This window comes from Pollicipes pollicipes, unplaced genomic scaffold (assembly GCF_011947565.3).
Source record: "Pollicipes pollicipes isolate AB1234 unplaced genomic scaffold, Ppol_2.1 Scaffold_6052;HRSCAF=7182_pilon_pilon_pilon, whole genome shotgun sequence".
Lineage (NCBI taxonomy): Eukaryota > Metazoa > Arthropoda > Thecostraca > Pollicipedomorpha > Pollicipedidae > Pollicipes > Pollicipes pollicipes.
In genome coordinates, this window is record NW_023596805.1 from 4,351,261 (window position 1) to 4,378,476 (window position 27,216).

At 50.3% G+C, this 27,216-nt stretch overlaps 1 protein-coding gene across 1 annotated transcript; it reads right to left on the reverse strand.

Moving 5' to 3' along the window:
• Positions 1-242: 242 nt before the first annotated feature.
• LOC119104713 (uncharacterized) lies at positions 243-26,617 on the reverse strand. The gene is made up of 6 exons (XM_037228429.1): positions 26,184-26,617; positions 14,310-14,423; positions 7,440-7,582; positions 6,859-7,062; positions 6,138-6,325; positions 243-890 (listed from the first exon to the last, which is right to left on the reverse strand). Exons 1-6 carry the CDS (start codon positions 26,408-26,410, stop codon positions 243-245), a joined length of 1,524 nt encoding a protein of 507 aa, XP_037084324.1. The 5' UTR covers positions 26,411-26,617.
• Between the last annotated feature and the right edge of the window lie 599 nt (positions 26,618-27,216).

The following is a 27,216-nucleotide window of genomic DNA, read 5'->3' on the forward strand; positions in this document are numbered from 1 at the left end:
CTTGCACAACTAGTAAAGCTACAGACGCCGTCACAAAGTGCTACGCTGATGACAGCGACGGCGCCCTTCAGTGGTCTTGCAAAGGAAGCTCACGCCAAGTTTCTTTTGCATAGCAAAAATGAATATCAAAACGCCCTCTGTGCCACTCAGCCAGCGGCGAGTGGCGCCACATCCGCTTGAACCTCTCGCTCAAAATCAGACCTGAGATTCAGAACATGCCAGCCCACGGCTTACTTTCGTCGCTAGGACACCACAACACCTGGTCGGTCACCTTGTTCATCGTCCACATTACTGCCTACCCCAGTCCCCGCCTGATGCCGCAGCGCGTCGGCATCGTCTTCCCCCGACTCCGGCCGCCCTCCCGACCTCAGCAGGCTGCTGAACCTGTCCAGCACTGCGTCCCCGGCCGGCGTCGCCTCGCCACGGCTCGCCTCCACGCGCCGCATCGCCCGCTCCACCAGCGCCTCCTCCTCGGGCGTCAGCACCTCAGTCCCGTTGGTCGGCAACGCCTGCGTCGCGTTCGCCCCCCTGAGCGAGCCCAGCCAGCCCACTGCGCCCATAAGGCCGCCCAACGGCAGCGCCTTCACGTGGCGGTGGATCTTCTCGAAGAATGACTTCACGTTGTAGCGGAAGTTCAAGCGGTCGATGCGGTAGAGGCACGCGTCTAGCGCCTCGTCCTCCTGGCAGTCCTCCAGCACCTCGGAGCGTAGCTGGCTGCCGTTGAAGAACTCGTATTGGTCGAGCGGCGCCACCACCAGCTGGCGCCGGCGCAGATTCCTCTGCGCAGTGCGGATGCTGAGGTCAATGGCCTTGCGCAGCTCGGCGGGGAAGGGCGTGACGGCCCGCGGCCGGTGCTGCTGGTGCCGGCGCACCTGGCCCGACTGGTCCATCTGCGGAGGCGGCAGAGGCCATGCGCAATGTCATACTGAACGGAGGTCATGCGCCAAGGTCATGCCGAAGCTGTGTGATGGTAGGTAGTGACTTGGTCATGTGGATGATGTTTGTAGCATACAGGCCAAGAATAGTCTGCACAAATGACACGTGTTAGTCATCTGAGAGCCATGTCAAGGTCTAGTGAAGGGCATGCCTATGTCATATAAACTTCACCCATAGATAGCAAATATATGCCCACGTCACATGAGTCCTATCCCTAAGTAACGTGATTTTCTTCTCTCAGTCACATGAATGCCACCAATATCATATCAAATATCATTCAAAGGTCACACACATATCGCAAAATGTCAAACAATGACCACATGGGGCACGGGCAGAAGTCACATGGGAGTCATACAGAGTCACACTGCCATGGGTTGCATGATCACACAAAGGTCCGAAGAGTGATGCAGATTTAGGATACAAATCATACCCGGTCCCAAACACTCTCGCAGAGCGATATTATACAGAGTTTCTAGAATCGAGGCCTTTACTAATGGGGTGTTATTTGCCCAATCTAATCGGTACCCGTGAGCTCAGATCATGACAGCAGAAACTCATTCCTCATAACCCGTACACTTCAGTTACTCAGCATCAATACGCGCTCGGGTGGGGGTCAAATTGATCCCCGAAGGTTTGTTCCAGAATGCTTTCTGAACAGCTAGGCGCATCCCCCCGCCAAAATTTGCATGGATTGTAAACAATTGGAAATAGTAGATCGCTTGATGCAAGAAAACTGATACGGACCTCGCAAGACAATCTGACCTACATTATGACGTGTCCAAGGCCAGGTCATGACTGTCTGCGAGTGATATTTCCAGGGAATCGTTCACGTGCGGTAATAGTATAGTGTTAAATGAAGCCAAATATATCTGAGATAGTTTCTGAGAATAGCAACCCAAGTTAAAACTACAACCCAATCTCATTGACCTAGCGGTTAGGTACGAAGTGTCAGACCGAGGTCAAAACTAACCTGCTTTTTACTCGAGAGCTTGGTTTATGGGGTAGCATCTGATGCTCATTTCGAATCATTTAGTGACAGGGACCGCAATAGACACATTCCATGAATTTTGCAAAGATCAGGATTGGTCCACTGACCTGAAATGACCCGTTCAGCACTTTGTTTTGGGACATGCCGCCTGGCGTGATCCCTGAAGCTTATTTGAGCGGCAAAATAGGAGCCATCTTGTACGAATGTGGTCAACTTGACATCATAGAGGTCACATAATGCCACTGATTTTAGTTGGAAATCATCGGCCTTTTGGTTAGAACAGGTGTCTAACTTCGCGGTGGTTGCATGAGTACGTCTGGGGGCACTGAGGACACCAATCTGAGGTTCGATCTCATCTGACCTTATTTTATCACAAGGTTATGACCTAGAAACGTCAAATTTTGACTCAAGTGAGTTCGCGTGCAGGCCAACTAACGCTGTGAATTTCGTATTTCTAGCCATTATTTTTCTGGGATCTTAGGGGGTTAAATCGAACTCCCCGAGCGAAGGGTATTTAACCAGCCACCCTGGCGAGTGTGTCATTTGCCAAGGCAGATGGCGCCACACGTACATGCAGACCACATAAGCGTCCCGGCTCGGAAACGTAAAGGTCACACGAAACCTAGCCACTGAACTCAGTCAAGCACGCAGGCCAAAAGATAACAGACAAGTTTAAGAGCATATCCGAAGGGAAACAGCATGATTGCCACGAAGATAAGTCACAATAAATTTAGCAGAACGTTGTCGAGCCAAATCTTGACCGACGGTTTGACCATGGCCAAGCGCAAACAATCTTGTAAATTCGCGGGGAGCACCTTTCTCGGACAAAAGGTACCAAAAACTCCAGTTTCCTCGATGCAGCAAAAACCAGACATTCATTTGTTCATTTCAGCGTCACTACCATAACGCTGATCACAACACCATGCTTATGTTGCAACGCAAAAGGCGTGCAAGCCTGCCAAGTTTTCTCACGGCGATTACGATGGCTGCATCAGATTTCTGGCATAAAGTAACGGTTTTTAACAGAATTTTGACGCTCGGAATTAAATTTGGGCGGTAGCTAACATTCACAGGAGGATCGTCTTCGCGACTTCGGGCCATCTCGTGAAAACAAATGGGCACTGAACCTTGCACAATCCGATGACATTTTCGCTGCGTGTTGCAGTTTGCTTCAGAGCAAGGACTGAAGAGCACAAAAATCCGGCGGTGATTAAAGCAAGCTAAAAATAGGTCAAGTTTTGGTATAACTTAGCCGGTAAAAACACCCACGGCTATCGGAGGGAACCTATGGGGCCCTTCTCAATTCCGGTTGCGTTCAGATCAGCCAGTATGTAAATCCCCGTCCTTTGTATCTGTGCCTGAGGCTGTTAGCTATTATTATGATCCGCTTATATATTACTGCACCTGCCATTGTAACGGCGGAGAGATCATTACATTCGTAGGCAGATATCACTGAATCATCGCCATCTTCCTTGAAATACATTCGTTGAAAAGCTTTCCACATCGAAATGAGAAAGCATTGCTTCAAGAGCAATGCGTGAATCACCACCCATCATCTCAACACGATCATGTCATTGGACAGGATTATGCTACCATGCACGCCACCACACTAAATAACATTTCGTTAGAAAACACTATCTTAATGAAACACTCGGGTGTGCAGCGCTCCGGGTCCGACCGCTGTCATAATTGATGTGGACGATAATTAAGGACCACACGGCCATAATCGCGAGTGAAATGCAACAAATGGTTTGCTCGTGAATAACAGTAGCAAGTCAACACAGCACGTGCTTTTACTTGTGCCCAAAATTCATAGTTTGTGCTTCAAAAACTAAACGATCGGAGATTTACAAATCCGGCATTCACGCCAACAAGATGAGTCGCATCCTTTGCATTCGCATTTTCGCAATGGAACAACCCTCTCAGTTATCTACGAATAACGTCCAAGCGTTTCCGCCACGGAAGGAATATGTCTTTGCCATCCGAGCAAAGCCGTCGTGTTGATTCTCTAGTTTTCCTCTTGCATCGTCAATTAGTCGCTTATACACAACAAGACACGATTAGACACGATAAGACACGATTACCTTGGGCAAGCACAACGATTGTCGAGGGAGTAAAACCTACAAAGCAGTGTCCATTCGCTATCCACGAACACACAAAAAAACAACAATAAGAACGACATGCAGCCCAAAAAAAGAGCAAAAACAACAGGCAATGCAACGTAAGACAGCATGAGGGACGAAGAGAAAGAAGAAGAAGCTGGTCTACTCACGTCACTCAGAAGTTCGTCAACCCATCGAAACTTCGCCAGGAGAGGAGCAAAGCAGGACTGAAGAAGGCTGTCTCTTGTCAACGGGAAAAGTCGCGAAAATCGTCCAGCAAAGTCGCAAAGTCACACTCAAAAGTCGAAAGCTGCATGCCCAACCGCATAGCTCGGCTGGTTGGAGCGTCCGTCCCCCATCCCAGCCGTGGCGGGCTCGGTGGGTGGGTTCGGACCGCCACGCGCAGCCTCTGTTGGCCACTGACTGGGGTAACGAGCGCCCGATGACAGCGAGCGCTCGAGATCAGCTGAGCTCAGAACGCGGTACGGACCGTGCCAAGCGCTGTGGCATGTTGAAGACAATTTTTCGCATGAAGATACTGAGCAAGCATCAGGTACGACGAAACAAGCTCACTTATAGGTATTGATATACTTTTAAGTGGAAAAGACTGCTCTAGACAGCCCAATTTTCTGTTTTGAAAATATGCTCCTCAATGCGTCATGGTTTGATCACGTCATCGTACCTTGCACAACATTGATTGAGAACCAATGGGCAGTCGTTCTAACTGGAAATCGTACTCACAAACGCCAAATATGAACGCCTGGATAACTCTTCTTTTGACCTTGATCGCCGCGTGGCTTATGGAAAGACCTTACTATGACGTCATGAATGTGGTGATGACTTGGAAATGCTCTCCCCGAAGTACTCTCACCATTTTCGCGCGAGTTTAGCTCACAAACTAGACAGGCTTAGGCCTTAAGGAGAGCATAATTGTGATCAGCACCGAAAGGTCTTCAGGATGGCTATTGCAGTTCAAAACCTCACATAAATGTGGAACACTCCCTTAAAACTGTCGTCACAAATCTCAGCCGTCGCCCTGAAATTGCACGGTCGGATGGTGAAGTCGGAGCCCACACAGCGGGCGCTGCTTAACATGCGCTCTGGTCCCAGAAAGCCACCCAATCGAAAAATTCGGACCAAAGCCGTCAAAACGCAACAAAAAGTCATGTACACATGAGTACGCGGACGCGCTTGGTACAACGCAGCGCAATCAACGCATTATCCAAGACCGCCGGTGGCCAATGGCTATCCAAGACCACCACCGACCACGGTGTGTGTCGCTGTCGACTGTTTGGAAGCGTGAGCCGCGCAGCTAGTGTGAAGGGCCGTGAGTGGCAGAACATGCTAGCGCCTTGCGCCGGCGCCATGAGCGCCAGGAGCGCCATGCGCCAGCGCCGTGAGCGCCATGTACCGGCGCCATGTGAGTGGTGCTACAGTGCAATGGGCGCCATGAGCGCCAGAAGAAATAAATGTGAACGTTGACTGCTGGAGTATGCTGTGAAAAATCAGACAGTAAGAGGAATCTTAACTGATAAGGAAGAAAATAAAAGAATGAGAAGTAAACGCACCTTTATCACAAGAAATGTTTACAATTTGAAAGGAAACAATTAACAGAAGAATGACGTGGTAAGCAATAATGAGGCAGTATCATGCTGGTGAGTGGTTTTAGCGCAATTTAAAGCCATTTTCGTTTTGTAGTGTTGGGACCGTACAAGACGAAATGTTCCCGGCTGCTTAGCTGTTGTGACTCTCACATATATGACTATGGCATTCCAAGTTCGTTCACATGAACACATGCAGACCTACGATGTCGGGGGGGGGGGGGGGGGGTGAGGGCGGGTAGGGTTCCAATGTCTGCATTTTTCGCCCCTCCCCCCAAAAAACAAATAGAGTTTAAATGGATTCACAACCACATGGCACACACGCCACTTGCCGTACGACAAGCAAAACTCCCACCAAAGACTCGAAGAAAGCACGTCCTTTACAACGTTCAACAACTATTCCAGCGCAACGCCACTACTTGCCGGGTGGCGAAACCCCCTTTCTACGCCCCCGTCGCCCTAACCCCATCCTAAACCCCGCCCTAACCCCGCCCTAAACCCCGCGAGTACCTGCACGCAGCGAAGGCGCCCCTCGTCGACGGGCCACTTCAGGAAGTGCAGCATGCGCCGCAGCTGCCCGGCTGGGTCCGTCTTGAGGTGCTCGTAGTGCACCACCAGCACGCGGTTAGCGGGGTCCGTCCACTGTTGCATGTGGGCACTCCACTCGAACACCTGCTTCATCACGAACGAGCGCCAGCCTGCCGGCGGCGGCCTGTCAGACGGCGGCGCAGGCTCGTCTTCCTCACTCAATGGCCCAGGGTATGGCCGAGATTTGATTGCGCAGCGAGCATATGACACACATTTAAGAAGGTAGCCGTGGGACGGGGAGTCGGCGGCCACCATTCTCAACGACATGCGTAAATAATCAAGTCAGGTCAGGTCATTACCAAGTACTCACTTCAAATGTGGTTTGTTTTTTGTCACAGTCATGCAACGTTGCACAAAATAGCATAACAACACTATACGTAACACCAAAGCTGTAATGGGACGGTAGTAAAAAACAATCTCATGAAAATAAGAAGACCTGTCGTACGGTACAATATTACTCGGACTGAACGGCTGAATCAGGTAGAATTGACGCCGCTTAGTCAGCAAAAAGTTCGTTCGATCTCGCACGCGAGCATCACTACCTCCTGAAAAGTTTTACCACTCAGTCGCGACACCCAACGGCTCGGCACCACGCGCGACGTGGGGAACCTCAGCGCGTCTCTTGCGACATGGGCGGCCTTACCTTTCTTCAGGTAATTGGAGGACGGTGCCATGCCCTTGTGCCCGCCGAACAGGTAGTTGTGGAAGGAGAGGATGGCGCGGTACGGATTGCGCACGATGACTATGGCTGTGCGGTTGAAGCGCTGCGACTGGTCGTCGCCAAAGTCGTGAACCTTTTGTACGATGGTGGTGCCATCTTCCGGGGCTGACATCTCTCCCCAGTAGCCTGCAACGGGAAAGGTGGCGCTGTAGTTCAAAAGGTAAACGCTGGTAATTTCGGGCTTGACTTCGGGCATGTTTATAATGCGAAACATGCTTAAAATGCTAAAAATGCTAAGAATACATCTTAGCTGCCCATGAACAAGAAACTATGACACTCCACAAGCAAAGAAGTCGTTCAAATCCAGACCCGAATCATGTGAACAAAAGGAGTGCAGATAACGTGGGCAAAACTGAAATCTTGTGAAGACAAAATTAATGCACATGAATGGAAAATTAAACATTCGGGTATATCACTAGTGCTCACTCGTATCACTCAAAAAATCATCTGTGGTCCTTTATTGCAAGACGCAGAACATAAATGATACGTGACACATCACCCACCGATCCCGTACAGGCCGATGTCGTAGTAGACGCTGCCGGTGAACACACCGGAGGCCATCTCCAGCAGGTAGCGGGTCCAGGTGTTGCCTGAACCTGGGTAGCTGGTGAGGGCCACCACGGGCAAGCTGCCCCGCTCAGCGAACCTGTCAGCACAGAGGGCGTGCGTCAGAGCATCCCAACACGGCATAGCACGGCATACATGTGTTAGAACACTGCAGTACGGCAGACAGGCGGCAGAGCACCCCGGTACGGCAGAGGCGCCAGAGCCCCATAGCACGGCAGACAGCAATCACAGTACTCCAGTACGATAGACAGGCGTCAGAACACGGCAGATAGGCGACAGAGCACCCTAGCACGGCAGACAGGGATCAGAACACTCCAGTACGATAGACAGCGTCAAAGTACCCTAGCACGGTAAAAAGGGCGTTAGAGCACTGCGGCACGGCAGACAGGCGTCAGAGTACTCTAGTGTGGTTGACAGGCGTCATTGTACTCTGGTATGGTAGAGGGGCGTCATAGTACTCTAGCACGGCAGACAGACGTCAGAGCACCCCTGCACGGTAGACAGGCGTCATTGTACTCTGGTATGGTAGAGGGGCGTCATAGTACTCTAGCACGGCAGACAGACGTCAGAGCACCCCTGCACGGTAGACAGGCGTCATTGTACTCTGGTATGGTAGAGGGGCGTCATAGTACTCTAGCACGGCAGACAGACGTCAGAGCACCCCTGCACGGTAGACAGGCGTCATTGTACTCTGGTATGGTAGAGGGGCGTCATAGTACTCTAGCACGGCAGACAGACGTCAGAGCACCCCTGCACGGTACACAGGCGTCAAAGCACTCTTTCAGCCAGCGGTGTAACCAAGGGAACGGCCCGGGGCTCCGTGCTTCTCCCCCCCCCCCCCCCCCCCCCCTGTAGTACCGGATTTTGTAATTTTTCGTAATAGATGGCTCACAACAGAACGCTGAAAACCAGCTTGGCGCGCTCTCACCAAGTTTTGGACCCTCTCTTGAAAAATCCCGGCTGCCCCCTGTTCCCAGCTCCTTCCAGCCAAGGGGAATCTTACCATCTGTTTGTCGTGGTTGCTTACCACACCGCGCTTGAAATAAACGCAAGATGGAACACGCCTCATACCATACTCTTTCAGGCTCAAGCACTTCAGTAAACAGTAGGCCTAAGGAACAATGAAGCTGTGACAATCTCTCCGTTTCATTTTTTGACCACCTCAGCCCACCAGACATCGAAGCGCAACGACACTTCAGGGCGAGCAGCACACCAACAGTTGCCTGATACATTCCATCTCCACCTCCAGCTGGGTAAAGCTTGTAAGTCAATATATAAGAAGCGCTTGCTGCGGAATGCTGTGGAGCGTGAAGGCCGGGAGCATCACATGACAAGGAAGATAGAACGTCGGCAGCCATGCGCAAATCACGTGAGCAAGCGTAATGCGGTGGTGCGTAAAGAGCTGGTGTGTAAACGCACCTGCCTGGAAAATCACACGGAGACGTGCGATTCATTGGTGGCATTCGCACAGGCCTACAAAATCACACGGAGACGTAAGATTTATTGGCATTCGCACTGAACTACACAATCACACGGAGACATGCGATTCATTGGCATTCGCACTGGCCTACACAATAACACGGAGACGTGCGATTCATTGGCATTCGTACTGACCTACAAAATCACACGGAGACGTGCGAATCATTGGCATTCTCACTGGCCTACACAATCACACGGAGACGTGCGATTCATTGGCATTCGCACCGGCCTCCACAATGGAGGGCGAATGCGCAGAGAAAGAGATGACTCAACCTGCCTACTGCTCATACACATTCGTTCAGTTACAATATTTGCGTCGCCAACGTTACTTAACGATAGGGCACTGGAACCTCTCCCAACGGGGGGGAGACTATAAGCATTTCTGGCTTCTTTGTTTCAGTCGGCCCCATAGGTAGGATGATAATTTTCAAAAAGTTCGTCGCTCAACCTCCCCTGCCCCCGCCCCGGCCCCTACTACATGGCAACAGACCTTGCATGGCCTTTTGATTTGGGGCCATGACTTCACATGCTGCTTGCGCTGTCCAAAGAACAGGGTGTGCATAAACAAAGCGGATCAATGTCCAGCATGAGACATTGTCTCAATTCTTTGCGTAGAGACCCGCAGTAAAATCCACACATTAGAAAGTGTTTGCAACGCAGCGCTGTGGATACTGAAAAATCCGGCACGGACGCTTTTGATTTCGGGAGGCACTGTAGCCTTTGAGGTTCATCAGAAAAGGATGAAATATGGTTAAACAGGGCGTCCTGGGAATGATCATGCAATTTGTTTGCCTGATTATGTCTGCCAAGAAGTGCCAGGGACCTCAAAGTGTTGCAAAAACGGAGGTGTGGCCGCGTGACTTTGATTCATTGATTTTGATATTGTGCGGCCACATCATTTTTTCATGCGGCTACACTTCGATGTCATGCATGACCGCAGATGATAACGTAGCCACATGATTTATCATCTATGCGTAGGCAAGGATGTTTCTTTTACCCGCTTGCCGTCATCAGCTAGGATAATCAGTTTCAGGCACTTGAGTGTTGTGGCGCTGGTGCTGAGTGATTCCGTGAGCATCTCTCCGTTTTACAACTACTCCATCTCAGCACATCACATCAAGGTGAAACATCTCCTTCGAATTGCTGCACGCTACATCCATCCAGCAACAAGCTAACTGGGCAGCGCTCCGTCTGTTGTTTCATCAGCATGGATGAAGAAAGCGTTGTCACTGCTTATGTTACGCTGACGCGGCCGTGCAGCCTGCCGGCACCTTCTATTTCGTGGCTAACCTGTTTCCATTCCACGCGTCACGCTGCCGCGAGCGTTCGATTGCTATGGCACTGGGCCTGCGTCGTCGGATTGGCTGCAATGAATGGCTCATTTCATGGCCCTTCGCCAACGGGGTAATATTTCAGAGGCATCCCATGACTTTGAGGTGCTTTTCCCATGCGTGCGAAAGCGAGTGATCCTTCTACCACGCTGTGGTAGAGGATCCGCCCCTCTACCACGCTGTGGTAGAGGGGCAGAAGAGAGCTCATGCCCAGCAGAACTTATGCTTAGCAGAAATTACGCTCAGCAGAATTTGTGCTCAGTAGAAGTCATTCTTAGTGGAACTCATATTCAGCAGAACTTGTGCGTAGCAGAACTTATGCTCTGTAGAAGTCATTCTTAGTAGAGCTCATATTCAGAACTTGTGCTTAGCAGAGCTTATGACCAGCAGAAATTTTGCTCAGCAGAACTCATGCTTAGTAGAACTTATGCTCTGCAGAACTTATGCTGGCCAAAACTTATACTCATCATGATGTTAGCCTTTTACTGCCCTGTGGCCCAGTTGCCCTAGCCAGCACAGTATGTCTGACGCAGGCAACGGCGGTTAGTTGTCGGGTCGTATGTTCGTGACCCAGGTGAGACGAAATGCGACCTGGCAGTTGACAACTGGCACAGTTGTGTGTGTGCCCGTTACCCTCCTTTTGTAGCCTGGACCACCGGTCATGAATGACGAATCTTGTGGCACCAGCTTTACACGATCTGCCCTGGAGCAAGAATCCTTTGGACGCCAATCCTGGATCACCAATCCTGAGCCACCGATCCTGTTCCAAGAACCCTGAAACACCAATCCTGGGCCACCAATTCTGGACCACCAATTCTGGAGCACCATTCCCGGACCAACAGTGGTGGAAAACATCGCCCGACGTTTAAGGTGCGTGGTTTTGTCCGAAGTTTCAGAACGCGGACGCAACGCTTATTGGCATAAAACATTCGCTTATGTTCGAACTAACGGAGACATTTCTAAATCATGTACCCAGCGCGGCCCGCGTGTTTCTCTTTGAGATACAGGCCGCATGAGGGGCCTATCAAAAATACGATATAATTAGTCCAAGCCATAAGTGCTTAGGGATCTCGGAGGGATAGTAACCTGGTGTAGCTCAGTCATCATTTCACATTTCTTCGCCGACCGGCATGCCAACTTTCCAAGAAAGGCTCCACGTAAGCTGGATCCTCTAATTCCGGTCCACCGTTCAGGCGTCTCTCGACCAAGTCACGTGTTAGCACTGAGCACCTCCCGAGCACAAAGGCACGCGTCCATGTGTAGGTACAGCCTGTGACCAAGCAAACGCACAACCTACAACGCGTACAACGTGCAAAGTTCGCAAGGTACAACGTGTACAGCATGCAGCGTGTACAACGTACAATGTGTGCAACGCACAATGTGTGCAATGTACAACGTGTGCAATGCACAACGTGCACAACGTGCAACGTTCACAACGGACAACGCGCACAACGTACAAATATATGTCACGTATAACGCGTGCAATGTGTCCAGCGGGTACAACGCATAACGCGTGCAATGTGCCCAGTGTGTACAACGTACAACACGTGCAACGTGCAACATGTGCAGCGTGTGTAACGTGGACAACGTACAACGTTAGACCAAACTGGAATCAGTTTACATAAGCGTCGACCTCAACTCATGGTACGCTAACCACCCATGCCGCACGTGTTTTTCAAGCTTGTCCCGAATGATTCACACCCAGGGCTTTGGGTGCAAAAGGCCAAAGCCCTTTGGCTCTTGAACCTAAAGGGGATTCAAGTGAGAATAACTTGCAGCGTAGGTAACTGTTGCCAAATATGGCCCATCTAGTTCAATTAACAGCTTTGGCGCCGGCCTTCTTTAGACCGGACTGCAGAGGGTTCAGATGCAGTTCAGTACCGCACTGTACCACTCCTGACACTGCACGACTGTACTGTACTGTGTCTGTACTACTGTACAGACACAGTACAGTACCATATCAGAGATGCAGAGGGTTCCGACGCAGTCCAGTACCACACTGTACCACTCCTGACACTGTTGGACTGTACTGTACTGTGTCTGTACCACTGTACAGACACAGTCCAGTACCACATCAGAGATGCAGAGGGTTCCGACGCAGTCCAGTAACCTACAGTATCACTCCTGGCACTGTTCGACTGCACTGTACTGTGTCTGTACAGTGGTGGTGAAGACAGTGGTACAGACACAGTACAGTACGACACCGCCGCCCACGACCTGGCTGGTTTCGTTGGCCAGCTGTCAGTTGATCTTGCCATGTCAGTGGGGTCAGACAATGCGCCTACCGTGGAAGGCGAACCCAGTGTCGCTGGTTTTGTGCTGCGGCGTACCCAGCGCCGAACTGGGAACTGGAACTGTTTTGTGCTGTCTTCACCACCACAAAACAGTTCCACAGTTTTGTGCTGCGGCGTACCCAGCGCCGAACGGCTGTTTATTTGTTCAGTTGCGTAGCAACGCTTAAGACAGATTGAACAATTTGCAGATTCTTTGCTAGCCGTGTAGCAACACGTCAGGCGGATTGTGCCATAAGCATTAGGTTTACATACGATTGTAGAAATGCGCGGCTTGCATGTTGCATAACATGGAGTATTTTGCTGCAAACTGGGCTATCACCTTCCTAACCCTTACTTGATGACGAACAGTGGCACTCTTGTAGCGGGGAAGTTATATTACACATTTTACAGGGCTTAAGCTTATAAAAAAGCTTTGTTGCTTTGCTTTGGACGAAGAATCATCACAACTGAAAGCATATCTCCAACACCAGCCAACGCATCATGCAAAAAGTAGCTCAACTTAAGCATCGTCCGCTTGGTCCATCACGCAGAAGTACAGTGCAATACAGAAGACCCGTTATGCCGTTGCCGCAATGGCCTCTCGTATGGCAAGTTCAAAATATATAGTCGTATAGGTCAGAATTTTGCAGAATAACTGCAGCGTAGGAGAACGGTTGCCAAAACACAATAAACCGCACCATTTAGAAAGGAATGCCGAAGCTTTTGACGCAAAGCTTATATTGGTGGATACAGTTCCTTTGAATCGCGTCAGTAATCGCATGACTCACCGGTGTAGCGTAACATAAACATTGCGACGAACGTCTGATGTGATGCGTAGTTACAGCGCAGTTACGCTGCAGCGAGAAGTAGCCGAAACATTTGTCGGTACGCGCGGACTGAATGACAGCTTAGCACCAAAATGAATGAAAAAGAGCACCAGCTGGGTGTTATGTGGTTTAATGGAGTGTAACTGGAGTGTAATAAGGGTATAGTGGGGTGTAATGTAGTTTTTCTGTACCATTCCGGTCCTTATGGTCTCGTTTACAGCGGGACCCCGCAAGCACATCCTGGTTAGTCACGTGACGTTGTCTTTGTTCGCACGTATCATGCCTATCTTGAAACACCCAGCAGGAAATTTATATATATATATATATATATACATATATATTCATACATATATATAAACATGTCACCACGGACCACAAAATGAGATAAAGGTTGTACAAAGTAAGGTTGCATCACAAGTCACTCCTGTTTTATAACATCGTATGCGTATCGCTGGCGTTACGTCTCATTCGCATGTGTTGCGTGTTCTGTGTTCATCTATGTAGTATGTACTGACGCGGCGTTAGAATAGCAACTCGCTGGATTTCGTCAAGACTCCCAATAATGATAATTATTATGATAACAACAATGATACAAGTAGAAGTAATGAAAATAATGATGATGATTATGATACTGGTAAAAACAATAATATGAACATGGATGAAGGCGATTACGAAATGGGCAACAACGGAAAATCCGTGCTTGTCATAGGGTTTGGCTCATTTCTTCTAAAAATCAACATAGCAATGACGGAAGCCAGGCTGAACGTTGATCCACTCATGTCATTCAGTCCTAGATACGTAAATAATCATGACATCCTTTGAAATATTTCACATGCTGCTGCATTTCCAGCAATCAGGTTTCGTACCGGCGACGAAAACATAATTTCGATACTGACCTGATGCCATAATGACTGCAGCCCTCCACATTTTCCCAGGGCCATCTGACGGTGGAATCTTGCAGCTTGACCTTCAAAAGGTCACCACCAGACGTGTCGGAGTTTAATGCAGCGCTGCAAAAAGGCACACAGGCGTGAGATGCTGAGCAAGCACAAACTGAAGCGAGAGATCCTGAATAAGCACAAACTGAAACCATTACTGCGATAATGGTCTCAAAGTTCCCACCCACCCACCCCAAAACATGGGAAGATGGTGCGTAAAATGCGGGGAGAAATCCGCTTGTTTGGATGCTTTGAGGGCAGGTCGGGTCATTTTTCACTGTTCAGCCCCACTCACCCACCTATTCCCCAGCTCATTTTGCGAAACTACTGCCATGACCATTACATTAAGAGCGATCGATCCCTGACAGTATGCTTCTTTTTTCAGTTAATTTCTTTCTTGTCCGCATTTCATTTCCAATGCAACTTTTAGTGTGATGGCAGGTTATATGGAAATACTGCAACGGAATTGGAGAAGTATTTGATACTGAATAATGGTGACAAAGTTACAATAACATAATCAGCGACTGCATTGTGTTTTACAATAGCCACAGCCGTCCGTCGCGATGGTTCTTTTTCACGTAAAAAATCGCGTTAGCTCAGTTCAAAGCACCTGCCTTGTGATTCAGCCGCCCGTGGCGGGGCGGGTTCGAGCCGCTTCCGGAGCTCATTTTTTGCCCCTGGCTGGAATGGTCCGCGGTCGGTGGCATCGGTCGCGCTAAAATTCACGTGACGTCAGAGGTCAGAAGAGACCGTGCCAAGCATTACGACACGCCAAGATTTCGTAGGGAGATTTTTATGTTGACCAGGAATTTTACGATCGGTAGGTTGGTTACCAGGGCTCATGCAACAAGCACTGCTTAGCGTAGGTTCTGATCCCAGAAATCCGTCCAATAAAAAGGCTCGGCTAACATTTTCTGAAAAGTCGTAGCATTACACGATATCAGCGAGTCAGAAGTGCTCGAGGCATGGTCAGAAAACGCGTGAGGCCGGTGTGACAGCATACGCTGGGATTGGCATTGTCCTGTTATTTCGCAGTGACGAAAAGGCGTTTTCACACTGAATTTTGTCGGCATAAGACGTCTTCGGCCGAATTCAATTTAAAAATTACCGAACGGGAACACGACACATGCCGCGCACCGTTTCACGGGGCGACAGCGAACATAGTGGTCGCATGAGTCAGAACACCGTGGACACATAGGACCAAGGAGGCGGGCTTAGAAGCCGCGCCCCCCAAGTGGGGGTCAAAGGCGCTAATCATCCGGCCATCACGTCCCCTCTTTGACCGGAATGCCACGCGGAGGTAAACGTTGGATGTCTGCGCTGTTCATCCACCTCATGGCCCAATTGTTCTTCGCAGCTGGTCATCAACTGCGCTTCCCATGTAGCATAGATCCATTATTCATAGCCTAGTGATTAACTTCCCCTGCGGAGTGCGAACAGACGTGGAGGTTTCGTTCACAAGGTTTCCGAACCATGACAATATATATATATATATATATATATATATATATATGTATATATATATTTATATATATATATATATATATATATATATATATATATATATGTGTGTGTGTGTGTGTGTGTGTGTGTGTATATATATTGCATCGTAAACCATGCAGTCCGTTTGCCGTTCTGGAGCGGCTAAAAAAACTCCCCGTAACCAACCTCACCACGAATGCAATTATTTTCATGGTGCCATTCGCAGCGTCTCGCCGCCCTGTGTTACTAACAGCATTTTTACCTCGAATCATGAGAAAGCGCTATGATGCGTCACTAACAGGTCAAATGAGCAGCAGAATATCATGTTTAGGTTAAAAATGGTACTATGCGTTTCATTAGTTCGTAGCGGTAGCGAAATATTTTATGTATCAATATAAAAATACATTATACTTAAATAATTCGTTATGGTAGTGAATTGTGGTAAAGTTCGTATTTTGGGAAATCGCGATCTTAGCTGAGAAAAGCTGCTATAAACATAATATCCGAAATCAAATATGATACAAAATTATCAGCATCAGTACATCTTCTGCTTTTCTGCTCATCGCCACCTTGGCAACGGTTGGGTCATCCATGCCCTAGTGACAAAGGTTTTGGTACTTGGCCGGACCATTTTTTTTTTAGTGGGTTAAAGCAAAATCCTGTTACATTCGCAATACCAGATATGTGTGTTGTCACTGAACATATTGCAGCAAATTTCGCTGGTTGCATGGGCGATTGTAGATCTAGATTCGTTACAGCAATCAAAGGCATTGAAATGTGTCGTAACAAACTAGGTTTTAACGGGATCTAAGGTTATAAAATACTTCTGAAAATATGCTTAAGTGTAGTTGAAAATTTCGTTTCCCATTGTCTAAACTGTCTTGATGGAATGAAGGCGTGGCCACCAGAGTCTACTAAACTTTATTGTTTTCTCGGTACCGTCAATGACAATGGCCGCAACGAAATGTCTTCTAAAACAATAATGATCCATCATGGCTCTTTCCTAAGCCGGGGCATGTTCATCCGCCAAAAACGTGATCCTGTGGCAAGAGCTGGTAACCACGGTCTGACCAATCATCAGTCATAGCCCGGCACATATGGTCCTTGGTAGCATTGTTCAAACCGATCACCAGCAAGAACACAGCACACGTCGTCCCTCGCAGCACACCTCCAACCAATCATCAGCGACAACACAGCACATGTCCTTCGCAGGACCACACCAAGGGCTCCGGCTACGGGAGACAACCCCACGCGAGAGGACGTGGAAAGTAAGGCGGACATAGGTGGGGAGAAAGCACCGTGCCATCTCCTGGTAGCACAGAATCGTCGCCCAAGCCGCCCATTACTGCGCTGTGCCCAATGTGAGCCGGATACAGTTTGGGCAGAACCAATCAGCAGACATCGCCACCAGGGAACGCATTCTTTTTCTGGGCCGTCGCATAGTTGATGGCTTGATACACATGGCTGTCTGAATATTACTAGTCGTAGTCGTCCTACAGCTGTCAAGAGCAGAACAACGTTCTCAAAAGTGGGTCACCGCTTTGGGTCACTTTTCACGCCTCACTACAGGATTATGGTGCAACTCTTCTGGAAAGTAATATGAATGTAGCCAGGACCTAAGTACGAATTCGTAGTGAGAGGAGGGGAAGGGAAGAAAACAAAAACAACCACTGGAAAGCCAGGTTGGCGCGTCACAGGCGCACGAAATTTCCGTGTGGCGTAAAACAGCATCACATGTTCTCACCTTGCTCAGTTTTATTTATCTACCTCAAACTTCCCAGATGGTGAAACGTGAAGTGATTTTTGAGATAACTCTAGAAGCTCAGGTCGGCGCGCTGCAGACGCGCAAAATTCCCTATCACCACAGGATAGCTGCAATTTGACGGCCACCTTGTGGCGGTCGGTTTGCTGTAACGCCTCAGCCCACAACACCAACAGAAGCATCGCATGAAGCCAACGCTGAGCTTCTATTGAATGTTGGAGGCACGGCTCCCTCCGTCGCCTCCACGCTCCTCCGCCGATGTTCCGGTAGGGTGGCACGATCAGGGTGTATTCTTAGTCAAAAGTCGGAGGGGGGGGGATCATGCAAAAGTCTGAGCCTACACGCAACAAACGGGAAGGCGGACTCCATGCTGGACCGTACCAACTTTCTCCCTAAAACAAGGGGCGAGACCACATCCCTGGTGTCCTTGGATGAGTGGAGCTTCCCACATCGACAGCCGCGCCCGCCAGACTCAGCTGGTGGCGGTTTCGAAAAACCATCGCCACTGCGCGGTCTATGTCGTCACGGCACGTCCTTCAAATCACCCCACAAATCACACGCTTTTGTGAAACGCCAGGCCCGCGGCCCAGGATGGACGGAGGCGATGCGATGGCGGAGTTACGGTGTGGGCGCCTGACGCAGGGGCGCCTCCAGGACGGCAATCTGGGGGTGAGCAAGGGCGCCTCCAGAGCGGCAGTCTGGGGTGAGCAAGGACATCTCCAGGGCGGCAGTTTGGGGTGAGCAAGGGCGCCTCCAGAGCGGCAGTCTGGAAGTGAGCAAGGACATCTCCAGGGCGCCAGTCTGGGGCGAGCAGGGGCGCATACAGAGTGGCAGTCTGGGGGTGAGCGAGGGCCCCTCCAGAGCGGCAGTCTGGGGGTGAGCAAGGACATCTCCAGAGCGGCAGTCTGGGGTGAGCAAGGGCATCTCTAGGGCGGCAGTCTGGGGGTGAGCGAGAGCGCCTCCAGGGTGGCAGTTTGGGGTGAGCAGGGGAGCGCAGTGAAGGTGAAATGCTCCGTGAAATGCGCGTAGTCAGTGACGTTCCCGATGGGGGCTGGCAGTGACATTCCAAATCGGGGAGGGGGGAGGGGGGGGGGGGTCTGTGACGTTCCAGTTGAGGACGGTTACTTGCGTGTGAGGGACATGGGGATGGGCAATGATGAGACCATTAAAATGTGTTCGCCCGCCCACACCTCTGGTCTGTCGTCATCCATTTCTCGCCGTCTGACCAACCCCTAAGGCGTAGGGGTATGAGCCGGGTAGAACGGCTCTGGAGTTAGACTAGGTTAGGCAGCCATTATGTATGCCACCATACACTTTCACCATATGCCACTACCACCTTCCAGAAAATCGAACACGGGCCCTGTGACAGTGCACGTGAGGTGCATTGTTGACTAGAAATAAATCCACCGAAGGACTGATCGTGGCGCGCGCTTCCGAACCAATTCGCAATGATGCTTCAAGTCAATGCAACCGATTATGCCAACCCAACCAATGCGTCCTGTCTGAGTCCCGAGTGTAACGCTGCCCCCTCCCCCCCCCCCTCCCGCCCTGCCATCGCCAGGAAGTTAACTCGCTTCCCCTCCCCCTAAAAACGAGTGAACAACCTCTACTTTTAATACGCCAATTCTTTCCACGCGTCTCGGTATGGTCCATGTTAATTCACGGAAAAGGTGCCACCCTCAGCCCGCCGATTCCGCAGCCAACTGTCAGCCAATCAGCGCACACCGCCGTCAGCTGACTATGACCATCGCCCCAGGCGGCGCCTCCGTTTCCGGAGAATCCAGGTCACGAGCTGTGGTCCTGCCAGCGAGACCGGTTGGCTGGCCTGGGAATCGGTGTGCCTAATCAGGGGATCGTTTACCTGACCGCAAAGGCGGGCGTGGAAATAGCGGTGGCTGGCTGGGACACCTTACGACAGGAGCGCAGTCAGGATTTTCTCAATGGTAGGGCGGAGGGGGGGGGGGGGGTTGGCTCAGCCAACATTCATTTGTAAAGGAAGCTCAGTCATCATCATCGAACCGCAGGCGCCACCTATGACTCCAAAGTAAAAAGGTGAGCCCAAGTTGGAGGAGCGGGCTCCCCCTCCCCTCTCCTATGGCTGTGTCACTACTACACGAAACACTTTTTGAAGGTAGAGCACAAACTGTAAATGACTTAAGAATAGCTTCTGATTTGTGAATTTTCTTTTTTTACGAAAACAGCTATATTTGTCACCTTGCTCTGATACCATGGAAATCGGATCTGCGGCTCGGCTTGGCAACATGTTCATCACACCAAAGACTGTCAGCTTTTCAAAAACACACCAAAGACTGGCAGTTGCATAAGCCTACGAGCTAAAAAAAAGCAGTATGCTTCACTTGGCTGCTCAAAAAGCAGTGATGCTTCACTCGACAGCTCAAAAAGCAGTGATGCTTCACTTGACAGCTCAAAAAGCAGTGGTGCTTCACTTGGCAGCTAAAAAAGCAGTGATGCTTCATTTGGCAGCTAAAAAAGCAGTGATGCTTCACTTGGCAGCTAAAAAAGCAGTGATGCTTCACTTGGCAGCTCAAAAAGCAGTGGTGTTTCACTTGGCAGCTGAAAAAGCAGTGATGTTTCACTTGGCAGCTGAAAAAGCAGTGGTGCTTCACTTGGCAGCTCAAAAAACAATGATGCTTCACTTGGCAGCCCAAAAAGCAGTGATGCCTCACTTGAAAGCTAAAAAAGCAGTGATGCTTCACTCGACAGCTCAAAAAGCAGTGATGCTTCACTTGACAGACACACCTGGGGCCCCTATTTGCGATGAGATCAGTGACCAAAACACGCTTTGTCGATGTGAACAGGCTTGTCCGTGTCGTGCGCCTGTCACAGTTTCGAAATTTGTGCAGCCCAGCAGTCAAAACATGGTCATCTAAACAGCGGTGTTAATTATTTTTGTAAATTACTGGATGCCGAACCGAATGCCCGAGAACCTACCCACTCCCCCCCCCCCCCCCCTTCATCTTCTTCTCACCGGATTTAGCCCAGTTCATTTTGATAAACATTCTGAGGCTTCGCTGGAGTATGTTCTTGAAATATACACTTAGGTCCCTTAACGAACTCCTTTTGAACGAAATCGTTCATCTCTTAAATACTTTCTTACATAATTAGCCAAATGAGGTAAGGATTACGACTAATTTCATTGAACTGTGGTCGGTATAAAGGTCGTACAGACGTCAAAACCAAACTGCTTTTTTACTGAAGAGCCTGCTTTAAGGAATAGTTTTTAATGCTCTTTCGAATTTATTGATTGCAGGGACACCAACAGACATCTTATCTAAACGTCTTGCAGGTCAGAGGAGGTCACTGACCTTTTAGACCAGTGACCCATATCAACCATTTTTGCGACCGGTGTTATCTTATATGAACACAACTGAAATTTTGCTTAAAGCAGGTATCTAGAGCTTAAAGCGGTTGCATAAGGAGGCCTGGAAGCACTTCAGATACCGATGCGGAGCTTGAGCTTATTTGGGCCAATGATCAATGGGTATTTTGACCTTTTTATGGTATTTCCACCTCAAATTTGGCACAAGTCGCTTCATACGCAGGCCTTTCTACCCAGTGAATTTAGTGTTTCTAGTTCTATTCCATCCCAGGGGTCAAACTGAACCCCACTCTCCTGGGCGTGTCGCAATTAAACGGTTACCCTTGCGCGTGCTAACTTGTCGTGCGTCTGAGACGTGCGTAAGTGTCCATGAAATGAATGTATGTCACATTTTATAGGACATTTCAGTTTCATGTAGGCTAGCTATCCCTCAGCGTTGCGAAGAAGTAACAGGTCATCCTACAAGATAATTTTCACTTAAATGCGTACGATTGCGCGCTATCAAATGAGAACATTTTTGTTCCACACAAGATGCACATCTCCTTTGCAGTCTGAAAGTTTCATTCAAACCCAAATCTGTGAATTCCCTAGAAATCGTAACAAAATGCGGCCAAACACTTTAAAAAACATGATGACAAAAGGATTTTAGATGAAACTAAAATTTCCGGCATTTTTGCCGCAAAAAGCGTAGGGTAGAATAGGTGCAGTGATGTATAACAGCAAAAACAACGCTCCTTTAAATGGTGGCATGCATTCATCCGAGTTAAGCCGTTCATAACTATTTCTAGGTCACAGGCGATACATTTGGGAAAAATTTACCAATGTGGCAGCTAATAGGCTTTTCCTTTCTGTGAACCCGTTGGCTGCAACGCACAACATGCTCGTAAAAACCGCGAAGTTGCGCTTGCCACGTGTTGTTGCGTGTTGCGTGTTGCCGCGTGTTGTTGCGTGTTGTTGCGTGTTGTTGCGTGTTGCGTGTTGCCGCGAAGACAATCCACATTGCCGAATCCCAACTGCGGTAGAGCTGAGATCAACTAAAGTTATGCTGACCGCATTCGCGCTGTGGTGGAACGGGCGGTGGAAGGTTCGCCGTGCAGGACAAGCGTCCGTACATGGCTCGCCGAAGAGGGTCATTTGGCTGCTGACTTGAGAGCATCAGCCTGATCACAGGGCGCCGAGAGTCGGCAGTCATTACGCGACACGTTAAAGTTCCTTTTGTGCTGTTTCGATAAGGGGTGAGGCAGAATGGGTCCGTTAAACTTTTATTACAATAATGGGAAGATTATTCCGAGTACAAGCAATTGTTTTCAGCAGGGAATCCTATTTTGATATTTCCCAGTAACATTTTGGTTCCTGCTGTATTTGTATTGTACACTTATTCCATAGCTGGAGCTGAAGTCTGAAGCAATGATGACGCACCAAAAGTAGAATTTCGTCAGCTGCTTTTATTTCCTCATGAGACAGTAAAGAAAGTCGGATCTCACATAGATATGACAGTAGTATTAGCCTTATTCCTCGGAGAGAACCAGGAGAATAGAGATATAGATGGGTTCATGTTTCGGCGACATGCCTTTATCGAAACAATAGCAGAAGTGAATTCACTTCTGGCACGTCACCGAAATTCAACCCATCTTCATTCCCATTCTCCTGGTTTTCTCCGAGAAATAAGGCTTTTACTCCTGCCTTATCTTTGTGAATAATCTTCCTCACATATGCACTGAACAATTTACGCAAGTCGGATTCCAAGCAAAAAACAACCCTAGGTTTACAGCCTTTAGTGAGCAGCGGACAAAACGACTCACGGCATACGTCTCCTCGAGATCAGTGAATCAGTGGCGTCAGTATCATATTTAGCGTGCGGGAATAAGTGTCTGGGGTTATGTTAGACTGACACAAAACACGTCATACCTAAAAAGTTTGACCCCCACGATTTAAGGTTTCCCGTTATTTGAGGGAATAATTTGAGGTAACGGGCTTCAAGCCACACCGCATCCTCAAGTGCGGAATATCCTCCGTGCCGGCGCCACTACCCAGTAAGACCGAAGAAGATAGTCTTTGTGTGATCGTCATCTTTTAACTACGCTTTTTGCAGCATTCCAGCCCAAAACCTTGTAGGGCCAAACCAACATCGGCGGGGGGGGGAGACACTCAACAATGGGGGCCAGGGCCCTCACACAAGAATGCAAATCGACATCCGGGCATCTTAGTGTTGTTGTCACTCATCTGTAGGTATCTGTTGACAGTTCGGGGCCACTTCCAAAGACAGAAACCACGTTACTCATACTAGGAGGTTTCCCAAGGAATTACTATAAGCCATGTAGCTTTTCCGCCCCGAAACATGAACCCTCCCGCAGTCTTACACACTAACTTTTGTCGGCGATCTAACTGCTGACTCATCACCCATCTCATCACCATCCTATCCAGTCATCGCCTATATCATCACCATCCCATCCAGTCATCACCCATCCCCGACCTTGCCTTCTGGCCTGTCGCTGACCAACACCAGTGGTTGACCTGCTGACCATCTTTGCCCCACAGATCCACGCACGGGTGCCGGGCGTGTCTCTCCTGTTCGCGGGACACCCGTCCCCACCACCGCTAGCGGGACCTCGTGCACCCATCCCGAGAGCCGCTCGCCCCCTCTCCTGGTCTCCTCTCCCGGTCTCCAGGGTCTATCTCGTCTCCCCGGTCTCCCCGGTCTCCACGGTCTCTCTCGTCTCCCCCGGTCTCCCCCGTGTCTACAGCCTCCCCAGTCTCCCCGGTCTCTCTCGTCTCCCCGGTCTCCCCGGTCTCCCCGGTCTCCCCGGTCTCCCCGGTCTCCCCGGCCCCCCCGGTCTCCCCGGTCTCTCTCGTCTCCCCGGTCTCCCTGGTCTTCCAGAGCTCCCCGTCCGTCCTACCCGGGCTCCCGTGCTTCCGGGCCCCCTGGACTCCTCGGACTCTCCGGAGTCCCGACCTCCCGTCCTCCCCGGCCACCCTGGGATCTCCACCCTCCCCGGCCGTCCCGGCGCCGGGCGGCGACAGCCGCGCGTGTCGAGCCGTTACCACAGACGTCCAGCCGCAGGGCAAAGGGCTGCGGCAGGGGCGACGCCAGAGCCGGCTCGACGGGAGGCGCCGCCGACCCTGGCCGAGCCGGGCCCAGCAGCCTGGGATGGACACGCTCTTCGTCGAATTTGCCGTGCGGAGTCAGTGACGAAGTTAGATGTCGCTGAAGATGGGGACACTATTGACCTCCTCGCCCCGTCCTCATCCGGTCATACGCCACTGGACGTTCTTCGAGGTGGGCTCACGATGTAGGTCATGTGAATTTCTGGGAGCGTACAACGCCGTTAAAGCCACCTTTCGTCCTGCGGTATCGACCACCACACATTGGCCGTGGCTTTCCCGTGGGTCGTATTATGCTGACATACCAATGACTGCGACCTTTCTCCGATGAAGCCATCGCCGCTCGAATAATTCTCACCATGTTCCGCAGCACTAGGCGGCCTGTGCCTCACAAATGCTCTTTCGTCATGCTTTTTATGACCGAGCAATACTGGTCTATGCGAAATATTCATGCAGGGAACGTGGAGGTCGCTGATGGCCGCTCGCGGTTTCAAAACCGCCCAGGCAGTTGCATGACTTGTAGATCATGACTTGACTTGTAGATCATGACTTGTAGATCTGGCCACACCCGCGGATGGGTTAGGAACCTGCCACCGTCTGTGCCCAATGGGCCAAAGTCTGTTACGTAAACGTGGTTCAGTCGGTTGCGTTTACCGTAATTGGCGCGAAAGCCCCAGTACAGTCGTGCAGCGGGAATTGTCTCGGCGTGATCCGACCACAGACGGTTGAATTGATCGCGAGGTTTGGTGATACGGTCCATTTCAGACGTTGAAGTTCCCGGGGCGCGACGCGAGAGATGGCGACTGGTGTTAGACACCTATCGGCGGACACGTAGACATCAGCCTAGGCCCATATGGAGTTTGGTAAAGCGCATGCAGCACCGACCAGCCGTTTGTTGGCGCGCGTCCTCGCAGTTCAGGGGTGTAGTTATCGTTCAGTTGAGGGGCTCCAGCAGCGGTCCAAAATTCATGCGGTCGGATGTCCAGGATGCGCATATAAATTAATGCTACCAGAATCCTGGCCTTCCGGCAGTCCCCGCACGCAATTCGTTGGCGCTAATCTGTCGCCCTTTGACTCCCACCCAGACATGTGACCTACTCAGCCCATTTCTCAAGCCTGAGGCGCATAGATACCGGTTCGATAGCCACCCGGCTCGATGCTGATTGGCCGATTTTGAGCAAAGGGAGGAGCCACAGGCAGTGAACCCAAAGCCGCGTTGTTATAACACAAAAAATATAAACATCCCTGCTACCCGAGTCGTCGAGTATCAGAACACTAGGCTCCAGCTGCCAGATTTAGGCAGGATCCGGGTCAAATTCGTGGAGAAGCAGTTTATAGGGTGATAGGTTTGCCTATTTCCTGTTCACCCCTCCCCCCTCATAACAAAATTAATCACGATAGTAACAGAAAATGAAGAGCTAAATTTAAGGATCATGTCCAATGTCAACGTACGGACCGCAATCTCCATCCGCTTGAGAGCACTTTACGTCTTTTACGTATCCAACGATTTAACGCTTATGTTCGGCATATCTTAGCAACACGATAAAACACCGCTAGATCTTGACATGTTAGATGCTAAAAACGGCCTATTTGTTCTGACATCTTGAAGATTGACAGCTCTGCCCAAGCTAATTATGCAGAAAGTCCGTGTTGGCTTGAACGCGCATTTATAACGTTATTTCGTGCCTATGGAATCTGCTCAAGGACAGTTGCATTGCCACTGGAATTATTTCACTTACCTGTGTATGGAACTACGCATATTTTTACAGCCAAAAAACGCGCAATCTCTTTAGCTGGCGGAGAATCAACGGAGCAAATAGCGTTGTTTCTCGAATAGTTTTCTGAGTTCACATACATAAAAACGCGACACTGTGGAACGAGGAAGGTGCGGAAAATTGGCTTCTTTTTTAAACAAAGAATTAGTATGCACCTGTTGTGCAGAGCTAATGTCACGGGACCAAGCCAGTGATGGGTTTTAACAAATGACCTCAACGAATGACCTTTAAGTGACACGCAGCGATCAAAGGCAGTGGTGACACCAAAACCCTCGTTTGCGCTCACATCAACGTACTGTTCAGGCAAGGGTCAGAGACCATGCAGTGTGTTTTTAAGTCTCTACCACACCACGCCATGCATTGTTTCTAACCTCTCTGAGAATGCGCCATCATTACTGGGTCCTGTGCTCCGACTCGCCGCCACCGGTTCCAGCCGCGACCTCATCGACTCAACCTTCCGCTGCCTCCAGTGGCTCTGCTCCTCTTTCGGGGAGACCGCAGAGCGCAAGTACAAGATGCCCAGGAGAGCACAGCAGCACAGAACAGCCAGCAGAGCCTTCTTCCGCACCTCCCGTGACCAATGTCTTGAGGGCCACATGTCGCCACCACGCTGGACGCCACGATTTTCACACACGATCAAAACAACTACACATGTCGACTATGACGGCTTGATCCTCCGTTTTTACGGCACTGCATTACATCACCGCCGCGTCACCGACGCGTTATCACAACACCTTCCCCCGCAAAAAGTACCGGCTCGCTCTTTTTCCGCGCTGCTCCCACCACGCGCGCTATCTTCTGACTGGAGGTGCCCGACGCGCGCAGTGGCAGCGGTGCGCGCGCGGCGCCGGAGGCTTCGCGGCTGGGAAGCGGCCGCTCCGTGTGAGCGCGAGCGGTCATAGTGCGGGACGACAGAAGTTCATTCAACCCCCGCAGGCCGCGGCCCGGTGCGTCCTCGGTTTCCGTGCGGTGCTCAGGCGAGGGGAGGGTGATGACTGCGCTGTGCGCTGTGCTGTGCTGTGCTTTGCTGCGTTCGGCAGTGTTGCACGTTATGCTGCGCCGTTTGCCGTGCTGTGCTGTGCTGTGTCATGCGGTGTCGCGCGTTATGCTGCGCTGTTTGCTATGTTGTGCTGTGCTGGGGTGTGTTAAGCCGTCCTGAGCCGTGATGTGCTGTGCTCTGCTTTGCGGTGCTGAGCTGTGCTGTGCGGTGCTATGATGTACTGCACTGTACTTTTCGGTGATGTGCTGTGCTTTGCTGTACGGTGTACCCTGCGGTACTCAGCTGTGGGGTGTGTTGTGTCGTATCGTGGACGGCCAGAGTGTAGGGATGAATGGTGGGGAAGCCTCCCTCGGTGGATGCTCGCCCTTTCAATAGCCCGTCACTTCTGACAGTGACAATGTGCA

Bases quoted from the DNA above. Each gene is read 5' to 3' on its own strand.
- LOC119104713 (XM_037228429.1), bottom strand. From the start codon at position 26,410: ATGTGGCCCTCAAGACATTGGTCACGGGAGGTGCGGAAGAAGGCTCTG. The intron at 6,326-6,858 runs GTAAGGCCGCCC...CGCCGCCGGCAG, and splicing joins CTCCAATTACCTGAAGAAAG to GCTGGCGCTCGTTCGTGATG. The intron at 891-6,137 runs GTACTCGCGGGG...CCGCCTCCGCAG, and splicing joins GGCGCCTTCGCTGCGTGCAG to ATGGACCAGTCGGGCCAGGT.